Raw genomic sequence first — 12,943 nt, 5'->3', positions numbered from 1 at the left:
TAAATACACACTAAGGGCCAACTGTGTAAGTCAGGCGGAAGACCACCTTTATTAGAATCACTTGGATCTCATCGGTAAAAACTGGAATGTCTAAAAACCAATCATATTGGTTAAAAAAAAAGTAAGTTAAGAGAACTCTGGAAGAGTAATTTCCTGTACTTTTTTAATACAGACACTACAAACAAAAGTTACACTCGAAAGAATAAAAGCATGTGAAGAGTGCAGAGCCATGTAACAGTCATTACAAGGCAGTGCAATTAAAATCTGATGGATTTGTATGTTACAGGGATACCTCCTCATAGACTGGAAACCTTACACAGAGGAGAAACGATGCACCATCACAAAGGCTGACTGGTTGCTACAGTGAAGCTCAGAGAAGGCACGTGCCAGTGCAGAGACACACGTCTTCAACAGTGGTTGGCATTCTCAACTTCACTCTTGAAACAACAGCGTACGATGATGATTCCCTTTGGGGGAAAAAAACAAACCTAAAAGACATTTTCCCCCCCAAAATCACAGCAAGCTAAAACATCCACAAAAGGAAACTAGTCCACATTGAAGAAAGAAAAATAATAGAACGAGGTATCAGTGACTTTCCCCTTGAAAGTGAGCAAACCCCTACTAGGGTGCGCTATAAAAGATTCAATGAGGAACAATTAAAAAAGCAAACTTTAGAATCCTGCAGAGACAGGGTTCAAAACATAAAGTTACTGAAGGCCAAAAAAAAAAAAAAAAAAACCCAAACACCAAAAAAACCAGTGCTCACATCTCCAAATGCAATAAAAGGTTCATCTCTGTTCTACGTTCTGTCAACTTAGGGGATAACCATCTACTGAGGTAGAAGTCCTCAAGATGAAATGGAGACTTCGTAACACCGATAGATGTGCTTTAATAAGATATGTGCATTCCTGAAAATAGATGATTTTTATTTTCCGTTAAGACGAAGGAAATTCATTTTGCAGCAGGAACGTCAGACAGTAGTAACTGGGGTGATCTAAATCCCCTCTTATTTATACCTACACATATCTGCCATGGGCCTTTTCTCCACTGCCTGACATGGAGAAATCCTATTTTAAGAAAATCATAAACCATGAATTCAAACAGAATCTTAACATGTGTCTCGAAGTTGCTATAGGCTGAAACTCATCCACCACTTTTTGGTCATTTAACAATTTAAAGAGTGTGTGAGTGTGTGTGTGTTGTGTGTGTGTGTGTATGCTTTACTCCACCAATTCGGCATCTTATGTCATCTTAAACGTACAGATGTTATCATATGCCCCTTCGTTCAAATGAAGATTTAAAAGAAATATTGGCATTGATTCCTGGGGCTTCTATGTGTCTAGGTTGCCAGTTGGGGTCTCCAGATGGTGTTGAAGCTAGGACCTTTTTGAAAAAAAAAAATCTACGTATAGGTTTAACATTTGAGTTCAAAAATCACTTTTTTAAAGTGCAAGACAGTAAGCAGATCGAGTTCAAAAATCATTTTTTTTAAGTGCAAGATGGTAAGCAGTTCATCTGAAAAACACCCGTGAGTGTTCGTTAACCACAGTCTTAACAGGAGCCAACAGCAGGACGCAGCAGTGAACAATGCTAAGTCCACCTTGGGCTGCACTAGTGTGGCATCCACATCGAAGGCAAGAAGGACACCTTGGCAGCACAGGTAGGACACAGAAGGTATGCGTTCAGTCCTGGAGGGAAGCTCAGTTTCCTCTGTTTGAAAGGAAAGAGTAAACCAGAATGTTCAAACACCACGGAAGAAACGGTTTGATGTTCAGCCTGCAGCAGAGATTTAAGGAGCCAAGGTGATTATGCTCAGGTATTTGAAGGATCTCTCGGTGTAAGTTTCCACTGCAAGGATTTTGCCCATCTTGTTGACCAGCATTGCCTTGTTCCTTGAAAAGGACCTGACATGTGATGAATGATCAAAAATACTCATTGAACAAAAACTGATGAAATGAATTACCTCAGAGCATAAGAGAACACACTCGCTTCTCCGTGCGGTGCTAAATGACGAAACAGGCACCAGTGGGTAAAATCTTTAGGAACATATGCTTCAGTTAAACTTTTTCAGAAATCACTTTTCAACAGTAAGAGCTCTCCAACGATGGAGCAGATTCTGGAAAGGAGTGATCTCCTCCTCCTGTGGGGGGAGGGGGGAGCAGTGGTATTCTTGCAGAAACTGGATAACCATCTGTCAGGGATGCTACAACGATGAAAACACTGTTTACATCATTGAACACCACAAGGGTTTCATTTTTATCCTAGCTGCCATTTCTGTACAGCAAACCTTCTGCTGACATAAAATCATCAAGCTGAAAGGAAGGACTTTAAAACCCTTTTAGGAGTAAGTCAACAAAATGGGCTAGAGTGGTGCCCAAAGACAGGTACATAAGAACATCCGTGGAGCTCATCATAAGTACAGATTTCTAAGTCCCACATGATCTCATTTTTTAGTCCACTCCATGATATTGCCCTGGTAATTGTCTCCTCTCTTCTGCACCATCACTTTCCCTCCCTACTGGAGTCTTTGCCATCAACATGCAAACATGTTACTCCCATCCTTAAAAACTATCCTTGGGACTTCCCTGGGGGCGCAGTGGTTAAGAATCCGCCTGCCAATGCAGGGGACACGGGTACGAGCCCTGGTCCGGGAAGATCCCACATGCCGCGGAGCAACTAAGCCCGTGCGCCACAACTACTGAGCCTGTGCTCTAGAACCCACAAGCCACAACTACTGAGCCCATGTGCCACAACTACTGAAGCCCGAGTGCCTAGAGCCCATGCTCTGCAACAAGAGAAGCCACCGCAATGAGAAGCCCGCGCACCACAACGAAGAGTAGCCCCTGCTCGCCACAACTACAGAAAGCCCGCATGCAGCAACAAAGACCCAAAAAACAGCCAAAAATAAAGAATAAATAAATTTAAAAATAAATAAATAAAGTATACAATTCAATTTAAAAAACAAACAAAAAAACATCCTTGGGTGGGAGTGGAAATTTGGTATCAGCAGATGCAAACTATTACATATAGGATGGATAAACAAGGTCCTACTGTAAAGCTCAGGGAACTATAATCAATATCCTGTGATAAACCATAATGGAAAAGAATATGAAAAAGAATGTATATATGTATAACTGAGTCACTTTGCTGTACAGCAGCAATTAACACATTGTAATTCAACTTTACTTAAATAAAAAAACAAAAAGCCCAACATCCTTGGTTGACCCTGCTTCCCTCTCCAACCTCCACCCAATTTCTCTCCTTCCTTCTAAAGGAAAACTCAATCTGTAGCCAGCTTCCTTCCTCCACCTGACTGTGGAATACACCTGAGTCAAAGACGTCCAGCTACCACCATGCCTTTGAAGACACCACATCCTACTGATTTTTCCCCTAACTCTCTGGTCACTCTTTCTTGGTCTCCATTCCTCCTCTTTTTTTCCTTTTGAGTCATACATTTTTTTTTTTTTTTCTGTGGTACGCAGGCCTCTCACTGTTGTGGCCTCTCCCGTTGTGGAGCACAGGCTCCGGATGCACAGGCTCAGCGGTCATGGCTCACGGGCCCAGCCGCTCCGCGGCATGTGGGATCTTCCCGGACCGGGGCACGAACCCGTGCCCCCTGCATCGGCAGGCGGACTCTCAACCACTGCGCCACCAGGGAAGCCCCAGTCATATCTTTAAAATAAGAAATCATAACTGTAAAGGGATGAAAAAGCTCCTGCATAAAATTTTAACAGCCATATATCCCAAATATTTGAGACCCTAGTCAAAAACTATCTAAATTTTAGAGGAAATGCCCATTATCATGTTGATAAAGGCATAAAACCAATCTTTTGAGGTTTTTTAAAATTTTATTTTATTGAAGTAGAGTTGATTTACAATGTAAACTTATTTTTTAATTTTTTTATTGGAGTATAATTGCTTTACAATGTTGTGTTAGTTTCCGCTGTACAATGAAGTGAATCAGCTATATGTATATTTATGTCCCCTCCCTCTTGGACCTCCCTCCCCACCCCATCCCACCCATCTAGGTCATCAAAGAGCAAGATGAACCTACCTTCAGGTCAGGAATAGAAACGCAGACATAGAGAATGGACAGGTGGACACAGGGGGCAAGGGGAGGGTGGGATGAATTGGAAGATTAGGTTTGCCATAAATACACTACCATGTGTAAAACAGATAGCTAGTGGGAACCTGCTGTTGTGTTAATTTCTACTGTACAACAAAGTGATTCAGTTATACATATATGTACCTCTCTATATACATTCTTTTTCATATTCTTTTCCAGTATGGTTTATCATAGGATATTGAATATAGTTCCCTGTGCTATGCAGTAGGACCTTGTTGTTTATCTCCATACCACCTCTTAATCCTGACTTCCTAACCCTGGAGTGCTCAAAGGCACCATACGAAACCATTTCTTTCTCTCTTTGGTTTTCTCCTCCTCACACTTGGTGAAAATCCTCTTATGATTTCACCCTGGGTCATGGCTTTCCCTCATACACTTAGGACGCCCCACTCTAGAGCCCAGCCCACTCCACTAAACCCCAAACCCACAACTCAATGTCTTCTTACCTATCTTTGATATTCATCTCCACACACTCAAACCAAGTTCCTGATCGTTCCCATCACAGTGACTAATGTCCTACCCAGGGTTCAGACCAAATATCACGGAGTCATCCTTGACCCCTCTTTTCTTACAACCAATCCATCAAATCCTGTCAGCTCTACTGCCAAAACATATTCCGAGAACAAAGCTGGACATCTATCTCACACTACATACGAAAATGAACTCAAAATGGGTCAGTGATCTAAATAGAAGAGCTAAAACCATAAAAATCTTAGAAGAAAACACAGGAATAAATCTTTATGACCTTGGATTTTACAATGGGTTCTTAGATGTGACAGCAAAAGCAAGAGCAATAAGAGGAAAAACAGGTAAGTTGCACCTCGTCAAAGTTAGAAACTTTTTGCATAAAAGAACGTTATCAAGGAAACGAAAAGACAGCCTAGAGAATGGGAGAAATACAAATCATCTATCTGATAAGGGTCTAGTATCCAGAATACATAAAAACTTTTACAACTCAAAAATGAAAACCAAACAATTAAAAAATGGGCAAAGGACTTTTCTTTAAAGAAGATATACCAATGATACACATGAGAAGATTCTCAACATTATTAGTCTTTCGGGAAATGCAAATCACAACCACAAAGAGGTACCACTTCACACTCACTAGGATGGTTACTATCAAAATAAACAGAAAACAACAAGTTTTAGTGAGAATGCCGAACAATTGGAACCCTTGCATAGTGCTGGTGGGAATGCAAAATGATTCAGCTGCTGTGGAGAACAGCTTGTCAGTTCCTCAAAAAGTTAAACACAGAATTACCATACGACCTCTTAATTCCATTCCCAGGTATATACCCAAAAGAACTGAAAAAAGGTACTCAAAAAAGTATATGTATACCCATGTTCAAACCAGCGCTATTCACAATAGCCAAAAGGTGATAAGATCCCAAATGTCCATCAATCAATGATGGGTAAACAAGCTGTAAACTATATACACATATACATACGTACGATGGAATACTATCAGTCGTAAGACAGAATGAAGTACTGATACGTGCTACAATCTGGATGAACCTCCAAAACATGCTAAAGTGAAAGAAGCCAGACACAAAAGATCTGTGGAACTGACGAGGACTGGGGAGAAAATGCTTAATGGATAAGGAGTTTTACTTAGAAGTGGTAAAAATGATTTGGAACTAGATAGAGGCGGTGCTTACAAAACACCGAAAGGCACTAAATTCCATTGAATGGTTCACTTTTAAACGGTTAATTTTATGTTATGTAAATTTCACTTCAATAGATTACTTTTTTACTATTCAGAATCCACCCCCTTTTCTTACCTCTACAACTACTACCTTGGTTCAAGCCACTGTCTTCTCTCACCTAGATTATCACTAGGCTCCTACTTTGTCTCTTCTTCCCCTCATATCCCCTTTGGGGTTTTTCTCAACACAACAGCCAGAATAATACTATTTTGTCAGTCAGATCATGTCTCTCCTCTGCTGAAAGCCTTGTGATAGCTTTCTACCTCCTAGTAGTTAAAGCCTACGTCCTCACGGTGGTCTACAGGACCCCACACAACGTGGCCCGCCACTGCTCCAGCCTCATCTGACTTCACCCCCTACTACTCTGCCCCTTCTGCTCTCCATGTCTTGTCACATGGAGGCTCTTTGCTGCCCCTTCAACATTTCAGACACAATCCTGCCTCAGGGCCTTTGCACTTGCTGTTTGCTGTTATTTCAAGTGTTCCTCTCCCAGTTATCTATAGCTCTTGGACCATGTGCGACATCAATTCTTATTCAGATGTCTCCTATGCAATGACACCTCCCCGACCATCCTATTTAAACAACAAAACCACACATTCTCCCTATTTCCCTTCTCTGCATTATTTTTCACCATAGCATCTAGCATAAAGTAAATTTTACTTATTTATTGTGTTTATTTTCTATTCTCCACCAGATGCTTACTAGACAGGCTAAAAGGACAGATCGAGAGGGGCTCCCTGATCTTAGGAGGACAGATTTTTAAACCGTTCAGTGCCTGCTTGCCGATACGTTTGCACGGGTGAGGTGTGACTTACTTTCTTTATCACAGATCTGGCTGCTAGTTTGTGAGACGGCAGACCTCAGCTACTCCAAATTACTGAAGGCTATGTATAACTGCAAAAGGACTTTAAAAAAAAAAAAAAAAAAGAGAGAGACCAACCAAACTGGCTTATCTTGGTTTGCAGCATTGCATTAAGAAACCTGGACCTAAAATACATCACATTGAAAGGGGTATAAAAAATTCCAAGTCTTTTTTTCTTTTTTGCGGTATGCAGGACTCTCACTGTTGTGGCCTCTCCCATTGCAGAGCACAGGCTCCGGACGTGCAGGCTCAGTGGCCATGGCTCACGGGCCCAGCCGCTCCGCGGCATGTGGGATCTTCCCAGACCGGGGCACGAACCCGTGTCCCCTGCATCAGCAGGCGGACTCTCAACCACTGCGACACCAGGGAAGCCCCCAAGTCTTAAATAAAGTCTAAATGATTACGATGAAAACAAGGATGAAATTTCTTAGTTCTTATGTTGATCTTATTACATCCTTAATAGTTCTTTAAAAAATAAATGCCACGAGGTATTAAAAAAAAAGTTCTCCATCCCTGAGAATCTTTATTTCATTTGTAACTCCTAAGAGCCTATCATCAATATCCAATAGAACGATCTCAGTCCTTAACACCTTTTCCCACAATCAACTGGGAATCAGTAAAGTGTAAAGGGCTGCCCAACGGTATAAACAAGATGCTTAGAAACCTACCTTTTAAATATCTTAAAACATTTACACATTCAATAACAACAAAAAAAAGATTTATCAAAATGTAAAAAAAACCACAGTAATTGAAACAAAAGCCAAGGTTTCCTAACATATTCATACAAGCCTGGAACATAGCAGAACTGCTTAAAATATAGATGGCTTCCCAATTCAGTAATGCGTAACATACACAAGCACTTATATTACTAAAAAAGTAGTGCAGTTGTATAGTCCTGCTAGATAATAAAAAAATTTCAGTACTGGTATCTAAAGATACCGTATGACAGCTTCCTCCCAGCATGTTAATGCGGGCGAGCCTCAATCAGTAAGTAAACTAATCTAAATCAAATTCCATCTAGTTGAAAATAATCATCATGGGCTGCCCAGAGTTGGTGAGTCTGAATGCATTACTGAAGAGCTTCTTGGTAATTGCAGGTTGCTATTTATGTTGACCAGAGTTGGAGGAGTTTACTTAGCGAGATGTCTAAGCATGCGGACCACCAATGCAAAACACACAGGAAAATCACTCTTCACATCCAGCCGAAAAACGGCTTAGATGCTCTCTGCTGATATTGCAGCATGGTTGTTATTTCCTAGTGTCAGACACACTGCTGGTGACAGAATGAAAATTTATGATTGCAGTTATTTTATTTCAAGTAATGTGCTCCCACAAGAGATTTTTTTCTAGTTCAGTGGAGTGTAAGTTAAATATTCAAGACTAAATATTATTTTCTAAAGCCCTAAATGTTTCTGCTTGTAAACAGGTATGCACAAAATACTCATAGTGACAATCATTGAGAGATATTTTTTAATCATAGGGGGGTTTGTTTGCCTTAGCGTCACCAATTCCCAAATGCGTCTAGTAACACACAAACCATGGTGTTAAGTGGGAAATAAAGAAGACCAACTCTAAGATAAACTTGTCGCGAGACACATGGACAGGTAGGCTAGCTCTCACTCTTTCCTGTGTTATTGTATAATGGCTTTTTATCATCATCATCGTCATCATCATCACTAAATTAGGTATCAGAAACCTGCGTTCTAATTCCGGATCTATAGTTAACAATCTAAAGAACTGTACAGTCATGGGAAAAGCCTATTATGTCTCTGAGCTCCAATGTGCTTACCTGTAAAATGAGGGGATTGGCAGGAAATGCTTTTAAAACAGAATAGAAAAATGCAACGTAAAAATGACGACCTACACATATTAAAATTGATCCTAATTTACAAAAGGCAAGCAGAGAATACCACACGATAAAAAAGGAATGTTTTTCACCTGAGGGGAAGTAGGAAAATAAAAAACATTGTAAAATTCAATGGTAATGAGGATGGAGAAAAGAACTAACAGACCTTCAGCCCTGAAAAGAAGAGTTCTACAAAAATGCACCAAAAAAGTATATACACTCTCCATTCCCTTTGACCTAGTAATTTTACTTTCGAACACAAATCCCCAAAGAAAATATCCCTAAAGAAAAATCAGAGTTCGCTAAAAAAGAATCTCTACAGCAGCACAATATGTAAGAGAAAAACTGGAAACCACCTGTAAGTGCAAAAATAGAGGCACAGTTAACTAAAATCTGGTTTTGCTAACAAAATGGAACAGAGAGAGGCCTAGATAACCATTTTTTTGAAGTACTGACCTCTTTTCAAAAGAGTGGAAATATTCAACATGATATAATGTGAAATGTGAAGGTTTATCACAAAATACATTTGCCCTCTTTATGATTTTACCAAAAACTCTCTGATGAAAACCGTAAGAGAAATTGGAGGGATAGCACTAGCTCATCGGGTCCAGTCTTTCTATGAAATTCATTACAACGGCAGAAAATAGAAGGGGAGGATGGGAGAAGAGGACGCTCTTTAGACTAGAGCCCGCTTTTCTAACATGACTATAACGCTGTCTCTCTCTAGCCAATGCTTGATGTTTTTCAAGCACCTTCACAAAGATTGTGACTTCACTGTTTGAAAAAGAATCAGCTTGCATGGCACTTATACACCCAAATGTTAAACTTTTGTACAAAGTCTAGTGCACCAGGAACGTACACTATGAAACCACCCTATACATACGGTTGGACTACTGTCCTCCTTTCCCCAAATGTCATCAGTGGGAAATTAAAGGAAGCATCAAGAGTTAGGAGTCAGGACTTCAACAGGTTTTTAGACTCTAATGTCAACCTTAATATGGTAGAATCTGCCACGAGGCAAATGCCTTGGAAAACTGTTGCATATTTCTTATGCACAATTACTTCTTTCCTTGAACACTGTAAATCATAAAACCATGGCAAAAGTGATCACTCTGGTTGGTCTTGCAATAGATTCCTCTCAGCTTTAGAATATACATGGTGAATGGACTTAGCGCAGAACGTAGAATTCGTGAATATGATTATGGTATGGTATTTATTTGGGTTCAGTGGACACACCCAACTTTGGATTATCATCTCACTAAAAGCTCCAAAAAGACAGAAAAGGTAAAAAAAAATAATAAATAACTAGAATTCTTGTAAGTAACAATTCTCCCAAATAAATATAACCGGTGACAACACTCTTGTAAAAAGGAATGTTGATGTTTCACAAAAGCCCTCCTCCTTCTGAAGAAACCCGTTTTTTCTAGGAATCAATACTATGAACTTTACGTTTCACACATTGAGATGCTGGTTTTCTTTAACATATTCTATGAATGATAAAGAAAAAAAATAATGGTGTGTCAGAAGAGAAACAGTTTTATCAAAAGGCTAAAAGATAAAAATGGTAATAACTGGGCATACGGAAAGCGCAGAAATTCTACCAGAGACTGTCATACACACTCCCCTCAGAGATGGCTAGAGCACAAAGTCAGAAGTATTTTCAATCTTATATATTTACAAGTTCAGTGAAGTTCCAAGTTTCTAGGTTATACTAAAATGACACTGGCAATCAGCTGTGTCCGGTTTCTACTGTCACCAGCATTATCTAATAACTAAAAAACAGGCTTTCATTTTCAAAACTATTCAGCATGCCAATGTATTTCATCTTAAATCAATGGCTTCTAGAGACAGACCGTGTGTTTATTTGTAACCAGCAAATTTCAACAAGCTTTTAGAAGGAGAAAGTAGGAGAAGGAATTATCCATTTAAAAATGTATCTCAAAAATAAAATGCAAAAATGCAACAAATTCCACTGACATTTTTGCTCTGCCTAAATTATTCTTTAGAATCATATCAATATATTTTTTCAGCATTCAAATAATATTTAAGGTCACATAGGTCCTAGGATGCCACATAATAATTTATAGATTTAAAGAAAATGACAAATGTGCAGAACTCTGAAACTTGTATTAAGTAAAAAAAATCTACACACTTTGATTTGAATTAAACCTCTATCGCATCAACCATTAACCACTAGATGAGATAGCAATTCAGCATTGAGACAGACTGATTTAACATTTACTCATTAAAATACCACGTGATAAGGCAGGGACGGGAGGATGTCTTTAAATAAGAAATCAACTTCAGAAAGATCACATAGGTGTAAGCAAATCAGAACAGAAATTAAAATAAAAGATAACCTGCACCACAGATGCTTAGTAGGGTCCATTTACATTTCAAAGTCCTCTGTCTATGGTATTCTTAAGTATGGTACCACTAAGGTTTGTCAGAGCTACAGAGACACTTCAATTAAGGCTGTGTGGTAGAGTCCCGTGTAAATTAATTAGTTGAGGTCGCCCAGATTTTCTAAAAGCGACTGTCTAAAACAGGCTCAGAGAGATGCACGATTTGTGGGAAATTAGAACCTAAATACAACTTCTTAATCAATTCTTCTTGCTTTCCTATTTCAATGACATTTTGAGTAACGATAAATAAGTCCATGAAAATATTACTACCCAAAATTTTATTTGCTTTCAATTAGAGGTAACAGAAGGGACTTTGAATTTTGCTTTTGATTTCAAGTTTTATTTCAGATTTAATCTAGACTTATTGGCAAGAGTTTTCATATGATAACTGTGATGACTTTGATCCATATTTAGATAGAAGATGAGTCTATATTGGAAACTCACATATATTACAACTAAAGCAGCTATCTAGTAATTTCTATAAACAATGGCATAATAAAAATATGGATTTCATGCTCCTGTCTTGAGACTTTCTTTACCTGCTAAATCTGTTCATTATAATTTTGCTAAATATTAAAGTTTGACATGTCTCAGCAGAGATAATATTATAGCCATTTCTTTGATTCAAAATACTAAGTAGATGATAGCTGTAAATAATTTTTAAAAGCAGTAGAATCAGATATTTGGTAAATATGATTTTTCAACATAAGTAAAATGTAGGCAGAAAATTGTAAAAATTAATTGTGTGATGGTTTCCACTGTAAATGAAAAATGAAAGCTCTCTGACGTTTTCAAGAGATCGGGAGCCTTCCAGTTACGTACATAAGAGATTCGTGAGCTCTTCTGTAATCCTAAAATAAAGTCCCTACAGCTTCATTATAGGGACAGTGAAAAATTCATACTTATTGTACAGTAGAGATCATTTAGAGACTTTTTTAACTGCAGCATGGAACAGTGTTTCAAGAGCACAGACGCTGTGTGTACAAATGTATCTTTTGAGATCCTACCATTGAGAAGAGGCTGTCCTTCGAGCACATCCTGGGACAAGACTGCACTGTAAACATCTTCAGGAAATCCAGTCTTGCATAATGCGATCTCACCAGAAGCCTCCACAGACGCCTGCAACACAAGAAAAAAAATGTGTGCGGTGATTGCCACCTCCTTCAACCGAGAAACATCCCACTTGGCATAAAGCCTTGCTTTTCCCACTATTTTGTACAAATAACCCCTTTGTTTTCAGAGTGGTTGCGATTAGAGTGTAGAGGTCAAAGGGTTAATCTTTTTGATAACTAGGGTAGAAGAAACAAATCCCACTTGTCCAGTAAAATCTAAATAATGCACATTCCAGGTTCTTCTAAGGACTGAACATTTCCATCAAAATGGTCATTGTGAATGAAAAACTCTCAAGTGAAGCAGGAGGTGGGGGGACAGCCCGAGAGTTTTGAGCCTCCACAAATCACCGTCACTAACTTAACTTCGCAAGAAACATGTGTACGTTTGAGTATACTGATTTCTATATTCTCGTCTAATCCTCTATGAAGTTTGTTTCAATATACCCTTGAACTAAAAAGCAAAATTGCAATATATTTACTGAAGGATATAGAGTGTCTCATACCAAGTAAAACCAGCCAATCGAAAGTATATATTTCTCTAGACTCACAGACACAGATAGAAAACAAACTTATGGTTACCAAAGGGGAAAGGCAGGGGAAGGATAAATTAGGAATTTGGGATTAACAGATACACACTACTATATATAAAATAGATAAAAAACAAGGACCTACTGTATGGCACAGGGAACTATATTCAATATCTTCTAATAACCTATAAGAGAAAAGAATCTGAAAAAGAATATATATATATATATATATATATATATATATAAAAAACTGATCACTTTGCTGTACACCTGAAACTAACACAACATTGTAAGTCAACTATACTTCAATTAAAAAAAAAAGTGTATCTTTCTCTAATTTGATCAAGGGCAAGAACACA

At 38.7% G+C, this 12,943-nt stretch overlaps 1 protein-coding gene across 1 annotated transcript in view; it reads right to left on the bottom strand.

The window, feature by feature from the left end:
* CDH2 (cadherin 2) overlaps positions 1-12,943 on the bottom strand; it is a 215,623-nt gene that overhangs the window by 173,760 nt on the left and 28,920 nt on the right. The window contains exon 2 of the mRNA XM_004273726.4: positions 11,953-12,064. Coding sequence (XP_004273774.1) covers positions 11,953-12,064 — 112 coding nt within the window. The remainder of the gene's footprint in view (positions 1-11,952; positions 12,065-12,943) is intronic.

This window comes from Orcinus orca, chromosome 15 (assembly GCF_937001465.1).
Source record: "Orcinus orca chromosome 15, mOrcOrc1.1, whole genome shotgun sequence".
Classification (NCBI taxonomy): Eukaryota; Metazoa; Chordata; class Mammalia; order Artiodactyla; family Delphinidae; genus Orcinus; species Orcinus orca.
The sequence above is the reverse complement of the archived record's forward strand: the minus strand, read 5'-3'. Positions and strand labels throughout refer to the sequence as shown.